We start from the raw sequence: 22,195 nt of genomic DNA on the forward strand, positions 1-22,195 counted from the left end.
AAAAAGGACCACAAATCTTGTCTTTCAAGGGAGACAAATTAGGAACACCTCAAATAGCCTTTAATTTCACAAGTTTGTTGAGATCTCTATAGTTCAAATGACCTAACTTGTAGTGCCACAATTCAGTATCATTAGTTTTTGCAGCATTGCAAACTAAGTTAGTGCTCAAGAGATAACAATTATCGATGGGCCTCATCCATGTTAAGATATGTGTTCTAGATGTTGAAACAACAATACAGTCAGTCTTGGAGAATAGAACCGTGCACCCTTCATCACAAATTTGACTAACACTTATCATGTTTGCATTCAAACCCTCAACATATATAACATTTTCCAAAGGAGGTAGACTCTACAAACACAACTTTCTTCATCCCATTATTCTTCCTTTGGTTCCATCACCAAAAGTAACATATCCCTCAACAAAAACATGAGGTTTGTAAGAAGATTTTTATTTCCTATCATGTGGCGAGAACACCCATTGTCAATGTACCATTGGTTGTTGTTACAAGCCAACAATGAGGTATGGACAACTAAGGCATTGGTTTGAGCATTTTTAGAGACAAGTGGTTTGTCTTTGGAGGATTTCAGAAGCTTAGACAAGTAAAAATTCAATTTATATCACCTTGGGCTTATATGACCTGTCTTTCCACAAAAACGACAGATGAGAATGAATTTTTTGGTCACTAAAGATATTGTAGAAGGAGCAAGCCGAGAGGAACGAGGGGTAGCCACATATTGAGATGTACTTGGAAGCTCTTCTTTCTTTTTGATCACCAAAGGCTGGTTGAACCCAACACCTGATTTTTCTCTAGCATACTGACCAATCCCCATCATGTTGTCAAACAAAGCTTGACCTACAGTACATGTCTCAATGGTTTTATTAGCATAGTCCAGCTTCACTTGAATCTCTTCTAGAGTAATTCTTTTTTCTTAAATATCCAATGTGAGGAATTCTACTTTACGCAGCAAGTTTCACCTTTCTTCTTCAAGTTCTCCCACTTTAATCTCCAGAATTTTTGCCTTCTTGATGTCATTGAGCCACTGATTTTACATTTATTCATAGGCTGCTTGCTAGTCCAAGTCATCTTCATCACTATACTCTTTATCAATGTCAGTGTCTAAACATGGTGTTTCTGATGTCTTGATAGTGAAAGCAACATAGTTTTCTTCTAAGTCAGAAATATCTTATTCAGTAGGTTTTTGATCCTCTTCATTGTCACTCCAAGTTGCAGCCAGAGCTCTCCCCTTTTTCTTCAAGGTGTTTGCACACTCAGCCTGTATGTGCCCGAACTCTTAACAGTCACAGCATTGGATACCCTTGGGTTTCTTATGTTCACCCATATTAGTAGGCTTAAGAGGAAAGTTAGGTGGTTTACTCGAGTTATCACATCTAAAGTCACTTATGCCCTTTCTCATATTATTTCTCAGAAACTTGGCATAATTTTTGGTGAGGAGTGCTACTTTTTCTTCATCTAAATTCTCAATAGTTTCTCCCACAAAAAGACTTTCAACAACTTTGTGTGATAAGGCCACTCCATTTGAAACTCTCTTTTCCTTATTTTCTTTGGACCACCTTTTCATAGTGAGTTCATAGTTATGAAATGAACCAATAAGCTCATTCAAATCAAGGGTATCAATATCATGACATTCTTCAATGGAGGTAACTTTAGATTTGAACTTCCTAGGGAGAGCTCCGAACACTTTCCTCACAAGCTTGAAGTCTGAATAAGTTTCACCTAGAGCAAAGCATTCATTAGTAATGTCACACAATCTAGCATGAAATTCAGTAATAGACTCATCATCTCTCGTAGTCAAATTTTAAAACTCACTAGTGAGAGATCTCAATCTAGATTTTTTGACATTTTTTCTTCCTCCATTTTTAATTTGTAACTTATCCCAAGCATCTTGGGCTATTTCACAATTGGCTATAGCCTTCATTTGACCCATAGAAGCTGCATTAAGAATGGTATGAACTCCTTTGGAGTTCCAATTAGCTTTTTCTATCTCAACCGTAGTCCAATAAGAAATTGGCTTCTTTTTTGTTTTCACCATCATTTATGGTAGGGGGAGTCCAGCCATCAACCACGACACTCCACACACGCTCATCAATGGCTTTAAGAAAATCTCTCATCTGAGATTTCCAACAAGCATAGTTGGTTCCATCAAGCATGGGAGGTCTAGAAGTAGACCCACCTTCTTTGAAACAATCCATCAAACACACAACGATAGGAATAAAAAAAAAGCAGATAAAAAACAAACACAAACAACTCCTAAGGAACTAACTCAAGACCGAAACACTAATAGTAGAAACAACAAAATAAACGAAGAAGAAACATGGATCAACACACAAGCTCTGATACCATTTGAAAGATTGATTAACTACTTCTACTAATTACCCATTAGAACAAATTACTAACATTCAGATTTAAGGGAAATTTTAGTGCAGAAAAAAAAAATGACAATCATTTTTACATGGTTCAACCATGATTTCTCACAACCTACTCCATATGATTTTGTCCAGTGGTGAAGCAGACTAACAATTATCAAAGTTATTACAAGATACAAAGTAGTAAACACAATTTAAAACTCCCTTTCAAATTGCTTTACAACACAAGCAATCAACTCCCTAGTTTAGTGAGAATCTTCAAGAAAGCAGCCTCCCGCTGGTATAATGGTTTGCTGGAATCCTTCCAGCTTCAGCTCAAACTCCCCTTGAGGCTTAGCTTGAACTCCCTTCAAGCTTCAAACCAGAAATCATGTAATGAATTGTAAACTTTCACCAAAAATGACATGGGCCAATGCATGAACAATGGCACAATGAATGCTTTAGACCTTTGCAGAGAATGTTTCTTAATGAAATCAATTTTTAGTTGCTAAAAAGGGTAGGGTAAACATGGACAAATATAATTTATATACTAGGGCACAAATATAGAAAGATAGTTCATCAAGACATGTTCTAAATTAAAATCACGTGTTCAGTGTTTTCGATATCTCATTATTCAAAAGTATGTCTTAACATGATATTCAAAATAAAAAAAACACGAGATTAATAAAATGAGCTTTCGATATGATAACATGCAAATGCATCTTTAAACATGATGTTCAATGCATGACAAAACAGATGCATTTACAATCAAATTTTCCAAACAGTCTGTCAGGAATTCTATAGGTAGCCTGTCAGGACTTCCAGACACCTAATCGGTTGACACTCTGTTTGAATTCTAGACATAGGTTATTTTGTATAGAATCATCGAAATAAGACTAAAGTGTAAAATATACGCTAAAAAAGGTACTTCTCCACTAATTACTCTTAAAGAGGAATCCAATAGTAGGGTAAACGTTTTTTGCCGTACCAATATAGTATAACCCCACCCTTTCATTTATTTTGGCTACATTTTTATTTCATCTCACTTTCTCTACATATCAATTAAATGCGCATTTTTTGGAAATAAATGCACAATCTCACACTCCACTTATAAGAATGAAAAAAAAAAACAAAAACCAAAATAAAAAATAGTTGATCTTTCTTTCTTGTTTTGAAAATATTTTATTGGAAGATCTTTTTTTACTTGGCCGACAGATACATCTCCCTTTGGTTTAGATATCTTCTGCGGCGCCTCTCAATTAGTGGGTTCACATTAAAGGTAGATCTGTTGGGTAACTATTTACAATATATGGATAAGTATGGAACTTTTGAGTAATTTATATATATATATATAATTATAGTGTTTTATTTATTGTTGACTAAATGTTTCACGTTTTGTTCATTTTTATTTTGTTTCAATTGCAGAACAAATTTATTTATTTAATTAGATTTTTTTTTGAAGTTGCTTGATTGTTTAAAAATGTACGCCAGTTTGATAATATTTTTATACTTTGTTTGACACTTTGACATTAGTTTTAATTTGTTTTTTTTTGAGAAAACATTAGTTTTTGTTTTAAAATTTAGAATTGAAAATAATTTTTGTTATTTTAAAAACAAAATTATGTTGTTTGGCTAATGATCTCGAAAAGTGATTTTTAAATTAAACTACTAGAATAGAAAAATAAATATATTGTTAAAAAGAAAAAAAATCTATGTAAACAAATAAAAAGAGATTCAGACAAATTATTTAAAGAAAATAATTATATAAATTGAGAAGATAGAAAGTGGCGAGATAAATGAGAGTATTGTGAGAAAAAGTGATGGTGATGGGTGAATTAGTGAGATATATAGAAAATCTGAGAAAAAGGGTAATATAAGAGAAAGTGAAAGGTTAGAAAATGATAAGATAAAAAATGGAGAAAGCAGTGAGAAGAGAAAATTCTCAAATAATTATAAACAGTTAATTTTTTAAAATATTTTTTTTTTGTTCTCAAAATTTTAAGTTGGATTTATACTATTTTGAAACTTTCTATTTTTTTAATAATAGTGTAGACCATTTATTTTAAATAATTACAAAAAGTCCCTTTGTTCTATAAATTTGTAAAATATGACACTTTCAATTTAAATTTCGTCAACAATAAACTCAAAAGTAGTTTAGATTTTCGTTGCTAGTCTTTTGTGGTGAACTCATTTCATGGAAGGAGAAAGAGAAAAAGTGAGAAAGAAGAGTCCACATTATTGAGCTGAGATTATATTTACGTAAAAAGAGAGTTTTGTTTGTAATTATTTGAAATTAATAGTCTAAAAAGATATTAAAAAATAAATAGGCCTAAAATTGTATAAACCCTTTCATCTTATCACTATAGTTTTACTAAATCTACTTTATTATTAGAGAATAATGTTTTTTTCTTTCCAAAACATGTTTCAAGTCTAAATTAACATGCTCCTATATACTGTTGTCTTCTTTTCTTTAGATATGATGAAGATGGATCCAAGAGATCCAATCTTTTTTTTTATCTAATTATATATGTATATATATCATTATTTTTTGCTTTTGAGACCCAACAGGTATATATTGTTAGCCACAGACAAAAATAGATTTAGTGAATCCAATCTGTTTCTCTCTTAACAATTTTAATATTTTAGGATTTATTTTCAAATCAAGAGAGTAGTGGTTGTTTATACAATGAATATTGTTAAACTATAGCATCAATGTTAATACTTAATTTATTTTCTAATAACGTACTAACATTATATATAATAATATTTAAAAGCAAACTTGATAAAAAATTATAACTCAATAAATCACAAGAAGTGTTTTGAGAATGAAATTTATAATAAAATAAATATATAAAGAGATCATTTAATTGGCCAATTCTAATGAATATTTAGTAAAAGTTTGACATTTATTAAAGTATAATTAAATAATTTGGTACATATATTTAGTGTCAAATTCTATATAAAATAAGTGACGTGAGGCAAACACAGATTGTAAAATATTTTAAAACAATATAAGTATATATTACATATGTTGGAACAAATTATTTAATCTACACAAATTTTATATTAATGTTTACATCGTAACGAGCACAGATATATTAAGTTCATTTAATAATAAAATAAAAATAAAAATAAAATAAAAGAGGTTTTCTATTTATGTATATAAAATAATTTATATTAATTTTAGCTATTAAAATTTAAATTTAATTTAACAATATTTCCCACAATATAAATTAGGGTTTATACTTTTTTGGACCCTGTGTTTTGTCACATTACTTGTTTGGACTCTGTATTTTGACAAATTACTTTTTGGACCCTACGTTTTGTAAAATTGTCAAAATAGAACCCCAAACTTAATTTTGATGAAAAAAATTGAATATAACAACATATTTTTTAGGCAGAATGATTTTATTTTTGTTCTGAATTGTTAGTTTATTAAATTATTTGTGATTTTAGTTTAGAAAACATTAACCAAAATTGAGTTTAAGGTTTTATTTTAACCATTTTACAAAACATAGGATCCAAAAAATAATTTGTCAAAACTTGTATCTAAACAAGTAATGAGAAAAAACACTAGATCCAAAAAAAATATAAATGATATAAAATATATGTCTATTGAACGTGCAGATATTATTGAGGGGCTATGGCTGACTATCTACATCTCCCTTTATTAGTTATTCCTGCTGAAGCTAAAGCTATTCTTCTTGGTACTAAGCTAGCTGGGTTTCTCAATATTGAAGGGGTTTATTTAGAGTCAGATAATTTGTCTCTAATTAATTTGTTACAAAGTCAAAAATTTACTAAGTCATGCTGTTGTAATTCTTTCCTACAACACAGAACTCAGCAATGCACAAACACTCCAATACAATAACTAATAAAACTGTTAAAATAATGCAAGAAACAATCGAACAATAAAATTGCTAAGGTAATGCTAAAGCAATTAAAGTCAGCAAAACATAACAGTAAAAACAATAATGCAGTAAAGTAATCAAAGACACAAGAATTATACAGGTTCGGCCAAACCAAGGACCTACTTCCTGTTCACTCCCCTGAGTAGTCTCTTTTATTGATTTAAGGGATGAAATTACAAAGCTAACAATGTTAGGTGCATCACTAGTCTCAAAACTTCTCCAAGAACTCAATTCGAGTTCTTTCTTGATCTTCTTGAAGTCAATCGGCTGAACTCTTCTTCACAGCTTCACAACCTCTCTATCTAGGCTCTCAACTCACTAATTCAATATGAATTACAGTCCTTTACAATGTGTATCCCGAGCCCCTTTTATAACTAAGACATAGAGAACGAAATGACTAAAATAACCTTGATGCACACTAACTAATTTTAACAACTAACTGTATAAACTAACAGTATGTTAGTTTATCCTTTTTTTACTGTGGATTACAATTCCACAAATTCCACCTTAATCCATAGTAAAAAGATCAATAGCTTCAAACTCAGAGAAGTGATCCAGCTTTCTTAAAGAGAGGTTATATTTAGTAGTTCCAAGCAATGTTGGAACTTACTGACTGAGAGAACTTTAGTACCTGCATCTGCAGGATTTTCTTCACTAGGTACCTTTCCAAGTTCTACTTCTCCTTCTTCTATCTTATCTCTGATCCAAAACAATCTGATGTCAATGTGTTTTGACCTCTCATGATAAACTGGATTTCTACAAAGATGAATAGCTGATTGGCTGTCCGAGAACACATTCACCTTGCCTGTTAACAATTGAATCTCATTCAATAATCCTTTGATCCAAACAGCCTCCTTGAAAGCCTCAGTGGTGGCCATGAATTCTGCTTCAGTTGTTGAGAGTGCCACCACTTGTTGCAACTGAACTTTCCAACTGACACAACATCCATTCAGTAAGAAACAGTAGCTAGTTATGGATTTCCTAGTATCTCTATTTGATGCATAATCTGCATCAACATATCCTTCAAGATATACCTTTGTTTCTGACTTGACAAACTGTAAACCAACTTTGGCTGTAGCCTTCAAGTATCTCAGCAGCCATTTCAACCCTTTCCAATGTTCTACTCCTGGATTGGACATGTATCTACTCAACACACTCACTGCATAGGCAATATCTGGCCTGGTGCTAATCATGGAGTACATTACACTCCCAATGGCTTCTGCATAGGGTACTTCCTTCATATCCTTTATTTCTTGATCAGTTTTAGGTGACTGATCTGTTGACAAATTAAAGTGCCCTGCTAGAGGTACATTTACCTCTTTTGAATCTGACATTTTGAACTTCTGAATCACCTTCTTCAGATAACCTTCTTGTGTTAGCATAATCCTCTTTGCATTTCTGTCTCTAATGATATCAATTCCCAGAATTTTCCTTGCAGCCCCAAGATCCTTCATTTCAAATTCACTCTTCAACACATTCTTTAGTCGAGTTATTTGTTGCATATCCTTGCTCATTATGAGCATGTCATCCACATAGATCAACAAGAAAACAACTGAGCTTGAATCCAAATCTGAGAAGTATAGGCAGGTGTCATACTTGGATCTTGTGTACCCTACTTTAGTCACTACTGTATTGAACTTCTTGTACCACTGCCTCGGGGACTGCTTCAATCCATATAAAGACTTCTTGAGCAAACACACTAGTTCACCCCTCTTTGATTCCACCTTGAATCCTTCTGGTTGGGACATAAATATGGTCTCTTCTAATTGACCATTTAGAAATGCTGTTTTTACATCCATTTGCTCAATACTCCATTCAAACTGAATAGCCAAAGCCAGCATTATTCTGATTGTCTTCATCTTGACAACTGGTGAGAATATCTCAGAGTAGTCCACTCCCTCGACCTGTGTGAACCCTTTTGCTACAAGCCTTGCCTTGTAAACCTTTGGCTCCTTCTCAGTTATCCCTTCTTTTACTTTAAATACCCATTTGCAGTCAATAATCTTCTGTCTTTCAGGTTTGAATACCAACTTCCAGGTGTTGTTTTCTTTAAGTGAGTTCAGCTCTTCCATCATGGCCTGTTTCCATTTCTGAGAATCTCTGCTGTTTATTGCCTCTGAGTAGCTTCTTGGTTCTGGTTCTGTTGACTGGTTTGCAATAGAAAGTGCATATGCTATGATGTCTGCCTCTATGTATCTTTCAGGTGCCTTGACATCTCTTCTGATCCTGTCTCGAGCTAGCTGGTAATTACTTAAGTCTTCTTCTTGAGTTTCAGTCTCAATCTCAGGTTCAAAACTCTCCTGTTCATTCAGTTCTATGTTGGGAGGTTCCACCTCAATCTGAACACCAGCTTTGCTTGGTAACTTGTTACCTGAAACATCAGAAACAGAACCTTTCTCATTTCTTTTAAAGGGAAAATCTAACTCATTAAAAATCACATCTCTACTTATAAAAATCTTGTTAGTTTCAGTAGAAAGTAGCCTGTAACCTTTGACCCCAACTTGGTATCCCATTAAAACACATTTAATCGATCTCTTACCAAGTTTGTCTTCAACACTATGTGCATATGCTGCACAACCAAAGGTTCTGAGATGTGCAAGAGATGGTGGTCTTTTACTCCACAGTTCCTCAGGAGTCTTCAGATTAATTGCTCTACTTGGACTCCTGTTTATTAGATAACAAGCAGTATACAAAGCCTCTCCCCAATATTTCTTGGGTAAACCAGATTCAAGTAAAAGACATCTCACTTTATTTAAAAGTGTTCTATTCATTCTCTCAGCAATGCCATTTTGCTGAGGAGTTTTGATTACTGTCCTATGTCTTTGCATACCATTTTTAACACATAAATCAGAGAATTCCTCATTTATAAACTCTAGTCCATTATCAGTCCTAAGTGTTTTTATTTTTAACTCAGTTTGAGTTTCAACATAAACTTTCCAGTTTTTAAACTTGTTTAAACACTCACTCTTATGTTTCAATAGTAGTACCCACACCTTTCTACTATAGTCATCAATAATGGACAAGAAATACTGGTTACCTCCTGGAGTTTTAATCCTGCTTGCACCCCATAAATCTGCATGTATGTATTCCAGCACCTTGTTTGCTCTATAATTGCTGTGAGAGAACTTTAGTCTATGTTGTTTACCCTGTACACAAATCTCACAGAAAGGTAGGTTAGCATGATTATAATTCTGTAATAAACCTTGTTTAGACAACTCAACTAAACCTTGTTCACTTATGTGCCCCAATCGAGCATGCCATAATTTTGAATCTGTTTTGCATTTGCTAACAGCAGCTGCCTGTGCAGGAGGTATGGTCTTTCCATCTAGGAAATATAATCCAAGTCTCTTAATGCCTTTCATGACCAATAATGACCCTTTTGTAATCCTCATAGTCCCTTTACCAGTTCTATACTCATATCCTTCATCATCCAAGGTGCCTAAAGAAATCAAGTTTCTTTTCAAATCTGGAATATGCCTGACTTTGTTTAAAACCTTTATTGTGCCATCTGCATTCCGAATAGCAATATTTCCAATGCCAACAACCTGACATTTATGATCATTGCCCATCATAACACTCCCACCATCTATCTCTGAGTAGTCCATAAACCAGCTTCTATTTGGACTCATGTGGTAAGTACAACCACTATCTAGAATCCACTCTTCATGGTCTCTAAGACCTGAACCTGTGCATGCATCTCCATTGCTCAATTCTGTATTCTTTCTTTGTATGTTGATTACAGCAAATACATCTCCATCTGAGCTGTAAATATCATTAACTACTGCATTCGAATCATTGCTCTTGCTTTCTTCTTCCTTGTCCCTTTTCTTTTTGTTTCTTAATTCCCAGCAGCTTTTGATCAGGTGTCCTACTTTGCCACAATGGTGACATCTTCTGGTCTCTTTTGATCTTGATTTTGATCTTGAATTCCTTCTGTTTCTTGAGTTGTTTCTCCATGGTTGTCTGCCTCGAGTGATCAAAGCCTCATCTATCTTTGACTCCTGTTTTGCAGCCTTCTGCCAGTTTAATTCAGCATCTCTCGATCTGAGAGTGCTCATCACATCTTCAAGAGTCAAGGTATCCCTGCTATACATTATAACAGTCTTCATCTCCTTGAATTGTTCGGGTAAACCATTCAGAACAATCACTGCTTGATCTTCCTCTTTTATGACCTCTCCCATGTTAGTCAATGATAGAACAATCTTGTTCAAATCATCTAAATTCTGTTCAAGTGAAACAGTAGCATTCATCTTGAAACCATAAAATTTACCTTTCAAGAAGATCTTTGTTGCAGTGGACTTTGCCATGTACAATTGATTCAATTTGTTCCAGATTCCTAGAGCCGTTTTCTCTCCAATAACTTGCCTCAGTACATTGTCTGCCAAATTCATGATGATTGCTGATCGAGCTTGTTTCATCACAGTGTCAGTCTCCTTCTTCTTTACTGCATCAGTTTCTTTCTCAGATTTCTCAGTGACCTCTTCCAATGCTGAATCGAGTTTTTGGTAGATCAATATGGCCATCATCTTTTCTTTCCACAGACTAAAGTCCCCTGATCCATCAAATTTCTCTAGGTCGAATCTTGTTGAAGATGAAGCCATCTTTATGCAATTCTTGAATCTTCACAGCTGAGTTCTTTTCTTTTCTTTGAATCTAGAACCTGGCTCTGATACCACTGTTGTAATTCTTTCCTACAACACAGAACTCAGCAATGCACAAACACTCCAATACAATAACTAATAAAACTGTTAAAATAATGCAAGAAACAATCGAACAATAAAATTGCTAAGGTAATGCTAAAGCAATTAAAGTCAGCAAAACATAACAGTAAAAACAATAATGCAGTAAAGTAATCAAAGACACAAGAATTATACAGGTTCGGCCAAACCAAGGACCTACTTCCTGTTCACTCCCCTGAGTAGTCTCTTTTATTGATTTAAGGGATGAAATTACAAAGCTAACAATGTTAGGTGCATCACTAGTCTCAAAACTTCTCCAAGAACTCAATTCGAGTTCTTTCTTGATCTTCTTGAAGTCAATCGGCTGAACTCTTCTTCACAGCTTCACAACCTCTCTATCTAGGCTCTCAACTCACTAATTCAATATGAATTACAGTCCTTTACAATGTGTATCCCGAGCCCCTTTTATAACTAAGACATAGAGAACGAAATGACTAAAATAACCTTGATGCACACTAACTAATTTTAACAACTAACTGTATAAACTAACAGTATGTTAGTTTATCCTTTTTTTACTGTGGATTACAATTCCACACATGCTTTAACTCTTATTATTAGTTCTTGTGTCTTTCAGGGGTGTAATTATGTTGGCAGGGATGAAAACAAACCAGCTCATATGCTTGCTAAAATAGCAATTGATACTAATTACTCTTCTGGTTTTTGGTTAAGAGACTTTCCTTCTAATGTAATTTTTACTGCTGCCGAGGACTTACGTTCTTGCTAGTAGTCTTGTTGTTCTGTTTTGTGGGATACAGTTTTCTTTAAAAAATAAAAAGAAAAACATATGCACATATTATTTGAAAACACATACATATATATTTATAATATGGAGCATTATTGTGATGTATTCTTGTCTGGATTCATTTTGTCCACATGTAAAAAAGATATATTTCTTTTATCTATTGATAAAATAATCAATATCAGTAATTCGTACTAATATATATTAATTATTACATGAAAGTAAAACTAATATTTTTGACCAAAACCTTACGTACGTGTAAGAATATAGTGAAGACAAATTACGTGTTTGATCGATCATCTTATTTCAGCTTTAATTTAGTTAGTACAAACGTATTTGACTTATAAAACGCTATGTCATGATGATGATCATATATACCTTAATTTTTATCGATTATAATTAATAACTTAATTAGCTTTTGGAGACTTCTAATTAATTATAGTGACCAACAACTACTACCTAATATAATAAGATATAATTTAATATTACAATGGACTTAATTAATCACCTACTCTATATCTTTGGTATATATACATATTTATATGGTCACTACCAATATATAATTAGGGCACTCCCAGTGGAGTAAGTAAAATGTCTAATTCTTTATAATATAGAGAAAAAATTGTTAAATAGTATTCCAATGAATGATATAAAGTTATATTTTTTTACCTAAATAAATAGTATTTCTCTATATATAATGAAACACTATTCATCAAGCTATAAATATTTTATTATTTTTTTTATAAACTTTTGTATATATATGAGTGTGTGATACTATTATATTTAATTATTTTATTTCTTAAAATGAATAAAATATTTAAATGATGTAAAGAAAAAAAATAAAAAAGCTGATGCATGGTATAATGTAAAAGTTTAAGGTGAATTATAAAAAAAATATGTTTTGGTGATATATTTTGTAATACGTTTTCTCTATAACATTTAGCTAAAACTCACAAAAACATCTTTCATCAGCTCTTTTATACATATATTTATAATAGCTATGCACAAACTCTAATTAATCCATATCTACATTTACATATCTTTTATATAATATTTTAATATTATTATTTTTCTTTATAAACTTTCTCTCTCCCATTTAGTATATATATTCATTATTTCTTTTTTCTTTTTCAATTATTTTATTTTACTTTAATTAATAAAATATGTTTAAAGATATAATATTTAAATGATGTAGAGAAATATATAGAGAATCTGATCTATGGTATAATGTAAAATTTAAATGTAAAATAGAAAAATGTGTATTTTTTGGAAGTATTTTAAAGAATAGAGTAGAGCATCAATTGGAAGTGCTCTTTATAACATATACTACTTTTTAAATAATTAGTTGAATGTTGAGCAGGTAAAATAATAGAAGCAAAATTTCTAGTGACCTTGAAATCGACTAATGCATATTTCACTAATTATTTTAATATAGATTTATAATAGAGTTGTTTTCTAGTTAACATGTGCATATTGACATATGTATGACAATATCGAATGAAAACTTGGCTTATAAATAGAAGAGCTTACGTACCCTGAAATATACCTGCTAAATGTATTTGTCTTCAAAAATTGGTAATGCAATTATTTTTCAAATTATTATTCTTGTTATTATACTCATAAATAGTAAGGAAGAGTAATATCATCGATTCTTGAAAAGGGTTGGTTTATTATAGAAATACACTATTGTGTCTTTCTTTCTTCTTTATTTATTTATTTTTTGCCGGCTTCGAATGTATTTATACATGTGATTGTATTATTAATCTTGCCCAAGTAGTGGGATTAATATATCATAAATCATAGTGTATTCTTGCATATATTTTTTTTTTTGCGTATATATATTTCTTAGTGTAAGTGAATTCTTGGCATGCATATATAAGATCGTCACTTTCTTATTATTAAGAAAATTAATTTATAAAGGAAAATCAAGAAGATATAAAATCTATAATATAGATATCTGGCTATATATTGTTATTCTTTATGTACTGAATCTTCACGAGTACTAATGATAATCTCATTTTATATTTTGAATTTGCAGAAAGAAATTACATAAATTAGCAAACAAAAATGGCCCAACAGTTATCGCAGTCGGCTCTAAAGAAGAAGATACTGTTCATCAGGTGATTAATTAATTAATATTCAAAGCTTAAACCCATGAAAATGTATATACATAATGATTATAAATTTGAATCTATCTATTTTGTTTTCACTAAATTTTTTCTATTATTATATATGATTATTTAACACTTCTCTTTCAAAAGTATTAAATAATTTTGTTTATTAATTTTACTGATCACTATTATAACACATATTTTGAGAATTATACATAATGAATGCATATTTACAATAACTATATATATATAATAGCTATTATATTGAAATTGATGAAATATGATTCAACTAATTAATTAATAAACATGGTTGTTTAATTGATAATTAATGTTGTGTAGTGAGAAGGAAATTAGCCAGGAAGATGTGGCAGCTGAAGAAACCTTCGATGATCAGAAGTTGATCAAGACTGAAATAATCTATGATGATCAGAATAAGCTGATCAAGAGTGATCAACTGCAAGCTGGGCAAGATTGCAATGCCACCTTTGATCCTGTTAAGAGAATTGCCTGTGGATTTAAGCACTTTCTCATCCATAAATTCTAGTAAGATCGATTATATATATATATATATATTTAATTATAATATCAATGTTAGAAGTAATAACAAAAATTAGGGGCATGATATATTAATCATCTTATATTTGATTATGGGATGGTTTTGCAGCAAGTATCCAGAAATTTTTCGTCAACTTGCCGAAGCACAACATCCCAAGGTACGTAGACGTATAACTTAATCAAATACACACGTTTTTATTATCTATCTCTTTCTTTAATTTAAGGAAAAGAAAAAACAATTCAAGGGAGCAAGAAAAAGAAGAAAACTAAAACTTCAGCTATAATCATACACTCGTGACCCAACTAACCATTACATGTAGGTACACGTACGTATACGTATAATGTATATATCTTAATGATGACAACGATATTGATAAAAGAAGAAGAGTGGATGAGTGAAATAATTTAATTTCATAACATGTTTTATTGATTATGAAACAAAACAGACTATGTATATGTATATATATACGATGTGTCTGTATATACAAATATATGTACTGAAATGTTTTCTTGATAATTAGTAAATTAATTTTAATTATTAAAATGACAGTTTCTCGTGTTTGCTTGTTCGGATTCTCGAGTGAGTCCTTCCAACATATTGAATTTTCAACCAGGAGAAGCTTTTATGGCTCGTAACATTGCTAATTTGATTCCATCTTTTGACAAGGTAATTACTTTAATATTGATTTACAAAATTTTGAAAGATCTAATAATAATTAATAACTTCTTTCTACTTGTTTTTTAATCATGAATTTACTATCAACTTTTGTTACTATATAGTTTAAATATTCTGGAGTTGGAGCAATCATTGAATATGCGGTAACACAGCTCAAGGTCAGCTTTAATTTAATTTTTGTTTTCTCTTCTCAATTTACTTAATTTTGAATTGATTATCAATATTGTTGTCAAATACTATTATATATTATCCACCACTTTTCTGTTAAAAAATATATGTTAAATAATTAGTGAATTTATCACGCTTTGGTGACAAAAGTAGCTGTATTTTTTCTTAATTAATTATACAGCCTAAGCTTCTTTTACATGAAAATAAAAATTTCACAGGTTGAAAATATTTTGGTGATTGGTCATAGTCGTTGTGGTGGAATAAAAAGGCTTATGTCTCATCCTGAAGATGGTTCAGTTCCCTTGTAAGAGTTCTTTTTATCTTAATTCAAAATTTTACCTTTTGTTAAATTATTAACATACGTATTAAATTTGATTTATAATAATCTAATATGGTATGGTAATATGTCAAATTCTACAGTGACTTTATAGATAATTGGGTCCAAATTGCTCAATCGGCCAAGGACAAAGTCAAAGCTGAGCACAGCCATTTACCCTTTGAGGAACAATGTGAAATATGTGCTGAGGTATAGTAAATATAATTAGCTAATAATATACATAGAAACAAAATGTTACACGTTTCCATTTTATTATGTATAGTACATACTAAAGTCTAATAAGCTAAAATCACTTAACACAACTACTTATTTGTTAATATGAACATCTTAAATTCGGGTAATGTTGTCATATATATATATAGTTTTAGCTCTAATATTATTGCTTAATAATTTTATGCAGGAAGCTGTGGACTTGTCTCTAAAGAATCTGCATACTTATCCCTATGTTAAAAGGGCAGTTGAAGAGAAAAAGATAGCACTTAGGGGTGGATACTATGATTTTGTGGTTGGAACTTTCAAGCTTTGGGAACTTGCATGAGTGAAACATTTATTAACTAATTTCATCTTGAAGTGTGAATTTGTCACAACTTATGTATTAATAATGTGTGCTTAACTTAATTGTAGTATGCTACGTAGTTAAGCATATATCTCTGCCTTTTTATAAACTATTAATAAATAAGAAAAGTGGTCACTTCTTGCTTTTCTTTAAGTTTATGTGAGAACACATGTATTAAAGAATTATGTTATGTGAGTATTTCTCTAATGCTTTATTTTTTGTTTTTTCAAATTATGTTTTAGTTAAAATATCAATTTTTTCTTAAAAATAATAATGTGTCAATACAGCTGTTAACTAAAAACTAATAATATATGTTGAAGTAATATACAACAAGAGGAAGAGACAAAATAAATATCAATATTAAACGGAAGGGAGGAAGAAGATTACAAACTCAAAACACAAAGTGAAAGAAAGAAAACACAAAATAAAAGAAGAATAGGAGAAAAACTTAAAAGCTTAAATAAGTCTTAAAGGAGTTTGTCCAAAAAGCTCTTTCCTCCATCACTTAATTAGCAAACTAGGGATCCACTCTCAAAATGCCTTTAACATTTATCTAATATTCTTATCCTAGTGCTCTTTAGGATAAGAATGTAAGAAAAAAAGATTGTAACAACTTGGTCACTATTTATAGAGTTCATTTATTCTTTAAATTTGAATACCATTACAAGACCTCAATTGAGCGATTATAGACATTAAAGGAAGATTTGAAGGTTGCAAGATAGTTTGGAACTGAGCAAGATGTTACAAAATAGCTCAAAAATCAAGCTTTTTTTGTACAAGGCAACATATCCATTGACGATGACAGCTAGGCGATAGGTCTCTACTCATGTGGTGATGTAATGCTACCCTCTCTGTAGTTTTGCTCTTTCTTGGCACCTAAAATTGCTAAAATGTCCCAAACTTCCAAAATGTAATTTTCATCAATTAAACCCATTATAATTGTGAAATATGATGTACAACAACCTTATACACCATAACTCCAATTCGATTCAAATTCAAAGTTAAATGTGTAACTCTTTTACACATTTAATGTGTAGGTAAAAAATCTATAACTATATGTTACTTGATTTGTGCTAGGATTAGTTAAATATATAGTGAAATTATTTATGTACAAAGAGATACAAAACCATAATAATTTCACTAAAGTCAACATAAGCGGGTTGGCTTTTGTTGTAGGCACTTAAAAATTATCATTTTGGGTCCAAAGTGTTTCTTTGGAGCATATAAGAGCACCCTAAAAGTTTGGAGGTATTTGGAGGTGTTTTGGGTCGACACATGGAGTCAAAAGTTAGTGCAACGGGCATAGCATCGCGTGTCTTACGACAACCCAGATAGGTGATGCATCACCTGTATGTAGGCAACACGTTTTGTGGGCCATCCGTACGGACCCGTACATTTACTTGTATTTTGCTCCAAAAATTATTTAAAATGCTCTAGTCTCAAACAATATGCAAACAATAATTCTAACATCTTATTTTAAGTTATGTAAGGAATTTGATATAACCTTTTATATTTTAAGTCCAATTTTCAATGTTATTAAGAAACATACGAAAATATAAATAATCATAAAAATGGAAAACAATATGCAAATAAGGAAAACATAGTCAAGCAAAAAAGCCATTCAAGAGTCAAAAAATATACACACATACATAAGTGCTCGGGAGATCAAGCATTTAATTTGTTTTTTCTTCAAAAAGATGGCTCGAAGGCCAACTAAAAGTACAAGAGAAAAGGGCAACACTAATTATGACCCGGAAGAACCTCCTCCATGAGGGTGACAACAAAGTTAGAGCTCCACAGTCCTTTGGTTGCAGACTCCGCTTAAAGGCGCTCCTCGAAAATTGCCTAAGCAGCATCAGGGTCTCCAGTGAAGCTCAGGAAAGAAGTGTTGGGAATAGTGCCCTTAAAGCAATTGTAGTTGAAAAATATTTTAAATGAAATAAATAATTGAATTGAATTATTATATATATATAGAATATGCCCGATATTATACTGATAATATTAAGTAAATATCATAAAATTCTAAAGTTTATCTATGTGGTCTTAATCTCATATTGGTATGAGAGAATCGAGATTAGGATAATAAACTTAAAACAGTTCGCAGTAAAATAAAATTATGGAATCTTTATATTAATTACCACTAGTAAGGTCCACTAGTATTGTGGATACATGTGACCTAGATCCGTATTACTAATGTAGTAGGACACTTTAGTGGAAGTACTTTGCATGCTGAGAGTATGTAGAACTGGACTAGAGGTGATTTGTTGATACTTGTTTAAACACAGTTTCATAGTATTAATCGAAGACAACAAACGAAGATCATATACATGATTGTCTTAATCCTAAGGTTGCTATGAACTCATATATATGTCATCTGATCATTTGATTCATGCATTAAGGTTTGTCAGAATGATCAGGCTAAGAACAATTATTTTGGGGACTCAATGATGTATATGGCTGGGGACGTAGTTTAACAGATATGGAATCTATACCTTCTTATAGAATGAATAATGGTTCCATATTTGGTTATCTTTTGGAACTGAAAAGGTTATGAGCGCTCATGTCGCAAACTTGTTGTGACAAAACCTTCACTAGTAAAGTCAATGGTATTCTAGGAACAAGATATAGCTAAAAGGGTAACATGATAATTTTATTCCCTTTTAATTTTGAACCATTAATAGAGGGTTAACGTTGTATGTAATGATTATATCAATGGACACTTGATCCTTTAATAAAGTACTCAGTAAATATATGTCTGTAATTATCAAGAGTTCAATCTCATATTTATAGTAGAGTAATCATAAGATTAATAAATATGATTATTTAATCAAAGAGCTTTGATTAATAATGTAATATTTATTGGAGCTTGATATTATAGGTCCATAAGTCCCTAGGGTGGCTCTATCAACACCATATCAAGGTAAGAGTTGATACAATGGTACAACAGTAATTTGAGAATTTGAGAAGAATTTTATTCTTCGGGTCAAGTATACAATTATATGATAATTGATGTTGAATAATTAATTATTAATTATCAAAAATATATTTATTAATTTAAATATATAAAATTTTCAATTTCATATATATAAATAAATAAAAATTTGAAATTAATTATTTTATTTGAGCGGGAGAAAATAAAATTGGTATGTCAAAAATAGTTTTTGATTTATTTAATTTTAAAAGATGATGATAATGATGATCATCAATTTGAATTTTGAATATACAATTTAAAATTTGAGATATGATTGTCATCTTTTCCTTAAAAAGATAGATACCTTATTTTGTGGGAGATTGATTTTTAATTAAATAATTAAATATAAGAAAAAATGCAATATCCCTGAAAAATGATATAGCAGTACACGCATGACACAATCCAAGGACTATGCCATGCGTGTACCAGCTGCATTGATATTGTATCAGTGTTGATTTTATTTAATTATTTAATAATATGAAAATAGTTTTTTCAAATTTGGTAAGTTAGATATTTACCTAAATCAAATCCTATCATCATTATAATATTATTATTAAGTATAATAAAGTAATATAAATATATATATATATATGATATAAAAGATGAAGAAAAGAGATATAGAAAACACACACACAATACAACACAATACACAAGGGAAATTTCACAAATGTTACTTAATAATACCTAATATTACTAAATTTAGTATGAAGATGATGTTTGTTACCTTCTCTTTGACTGAGTGAGCTCGTGTTTCTGTTTGCGACGCCATGTGAACTAATGCGGCCTCTTTCATGCTGATGGAATCTTCAACATCAAGCTATCAGTAAACAGTTTACTCTACATTAACAGAGAAGGAAGCAAAAAGCACCATGGACTCATAATTTCGTCAAGCTTGCATAACTAATCACCGAGTTGTATGAATCGTAAACAGTCAGGGTCCAACTAGAAATGGAATCCTCAATGGAAAACCAATGTTGTTGTCCATAGTTCTGGCACCAATATACATCCTCAACTCCTCCCTAAGATGCCAGAAATTGTTGCTCGATGCCGGTCAACATGGACATAACGTCAGAATCCCAAGTATACTTTGTTTTTTCGGCTGTTTTCTTGTTCTGATCATATCGGGCAGGTATCACTTGTGAGAAATAACTGTTCATCACAACTGCATTCTGTCAATATATATTGGGAAAATATTTGCGACGCATACGAAGCATGTGTTCTACCGAATCAATTGTAATGACCCAACTACTCTAGACTTTGGACCATTAACGAAAACTATACATAGACACTAATCCTTAATATAACTTACAAGTGAAATGATCATAACTTTATTAAAAACTTGTACAAATAAATGTTAAACTTACATAAAACTTAAAGTAGGATATGGGATCCCATTGTTTTAAAATCAAAACATAACATAATTTTAATTAAAAGGGATTACATAATAAAGTGCGAAAAAATACACATAAAACCATAAGTAAAGAAACTTCATCCTCGAATCGAACTCTCGGCCCTTCAATTCCATTCCGCCTCAATACACATGCCCAATCTACCAAGAACCTTTCCCGCCACCAAAGCTATTTTCCTGCACATATAAACATAAAAGGAGTGAGCCTAATGCCCAGCAAGGAAAATCTAACACATAAACCATATATATAAAATTCATAATGTAACATAAAACATATCATAAACATATGTCACATACATACTATAATGGTCATTATTACTTGGGGTCCCATAAACTAAACAAGTCATATGCCCATTAGATTAGTGGAGCTTGCTAGCTAAGCAAGTCATATGCCCATAATTTATTGGGGCTTGTTAGTTGTACGGGTCATATGCCCAAGTCTACAATTATACATATTATAGCATATTACATAACACATAATCATAAGATAACATTTATCATAACATATAAATCATATAACACATAAATCCTATCCTATTTTCCTTACCAAAAGTACCAGGATATGAGAACAGATTTGGGACTTTGTAACACTCCTAAAAACCATGAATGAATGGGTGAGTATACTAAAGAGAATGAGATGAAAAGGATGGACAAACTATACCATCAAGAATATACTTACCAAAAACCTTATGTTCAAGATCTTAGATTTCCTATCCAAGAATAAAGAATAAAGTTAGGCTGCTGAATAGAAAACCACCAGAACTTAAAGAGAAACAATACCAAATGAGCTAGAGTTTGGAATACCTTGAATGCTTCTATGACCAATCTAAACCTTGAACCGAAATGTGCTATAAACCTTACTTCCCAAGTTTTTGGTAAGCTTATAATGATCAAGCTTATAATCCCCAACCCAAGTGTTTACACTCTCACAATAACCTAGCAACTTGCAGCCTCTGAACTTAGTTTGATGAATGAATAAATGGCTGGGTACTAGGTCCTATTTATAGAGTTTATGAATGAAAAGATCTTCATTTAACTTGAATAAAAATAATGGCTTTTTAAGTGAAAAATATTTGAATTATCGTTCAGCAGAGGCTGAAGACTCGTTCAGAAAGATGCTGGACTTATCAAGAGGTTAAAGATTTGAATTGAGAACATTTTCAAAAACTTTCAAAATGAACTGAAGGAGGTGATATATCGCCCCCTGTAGGCGATATATCGCCTGGGCCAGCATGCCCGAGGCAATCGTGCGAAGTTTCGTGCTTTTTGTATCCCCGTACTGCAATATATCGCCCCGTATAGCTGCAATATATCGGCATACGCTGAATATTTAAACACGAAATTACACAATTTTAGCTTAATTTGAATTGAGTAAACAACCTTGACTAAGTCCCCTAACGTTTTCAAAGCTGCTGATAGACCTTAGGATATTCAAATATTACTCTTAATAAACTTATTCCTCAAAAATACTCAATTATCATTAAACATACACATGACAAGTGTTACTTTCTTATTGGGTCTATCTAAACCTTATAATATAATATTTATCACCATCAATATCAGTCATATTAATCAAACCTTAGGTTAAAATTAATATTCTTAAACTAAAGGTTAAACTTAGAAGATCTACAAGTGTTACTATGAGTGTCCAAATAAATC

At 31.4% G+C, this 22,195-nt stretch overlaps 1 protein-coding gene across 1 annotated transcript; it reads left to right on the forward strand.

The window, feature by feature from the left end:
• The first annotated feature begins 13,414 nt into the window (after positions 1-13,414).
• LOC133830328 (carbonic anhydrase 2-like) lies at positions 13,415-16,315 on the forward strand. The gene is made up of 8 exons (XM_062260299.1): positions 13,415-13,874; positions 14,205-14,408; positions 14,530-14,578; positions 14,971-15,087; positions 15,201-15,254; positions 15,483-15,568; positions 15,685-15,790; positions 16,002-16,315. Exons 1-8 carry the CDS (start codon positions 13,822-13,824, stop codon positions 16,137-16,139), a joined length of 807 nt encoding a protein of 268 aa, XP_062116283.1. The 5' UTR covers positions 13,415-13,821; the 3' UTR covers positions 16,140-16,315.
• Positions 16,316-22,195: the final 5,880 nt, after the last annotated feature.

This window comes from Humulus lupulus, chromosome 4, assembly GCF_963169125.1.
Source record: "Humulus lupulus chromosome 4, drHumLupu1.1, whole genome shotgun sequence".
Classification (NCBI taxonomy): Eukaryota; Viridiplantae; Streptophyta; class Magnoliopsida; order Rosales; family Cannabaceae; genus Humulus; species Humulus lupulus.

What these genes read in the sequence shown, in the direction of transcription:
- LOC133830328 (XM_062260299.1), top strand. Translation starts at nt 13,822, where the DNA reads ATGGCCCAACAGTTATCGCAGTCGGCTCTAAAGAAGAAGATACTGTTC. An exon ending in TTTCTCATCCATAAATTCTA is followed by an intron (nt 14,409 to 14,529) that starts GTAAGATCGATT and finishes ATGGTTTTGCAG; the next exon opens with CAAGTATCCAGAAATTTTTC. An exon ending in GAAGATGGTTCAGTTCCCTT is followed by an intron (nt 15,569 to 15,684) that starts GTAAGAGTTCTT and finishes CAAATTCTACAG; the next exon opens with TGACTTTATAGATAATTGGG.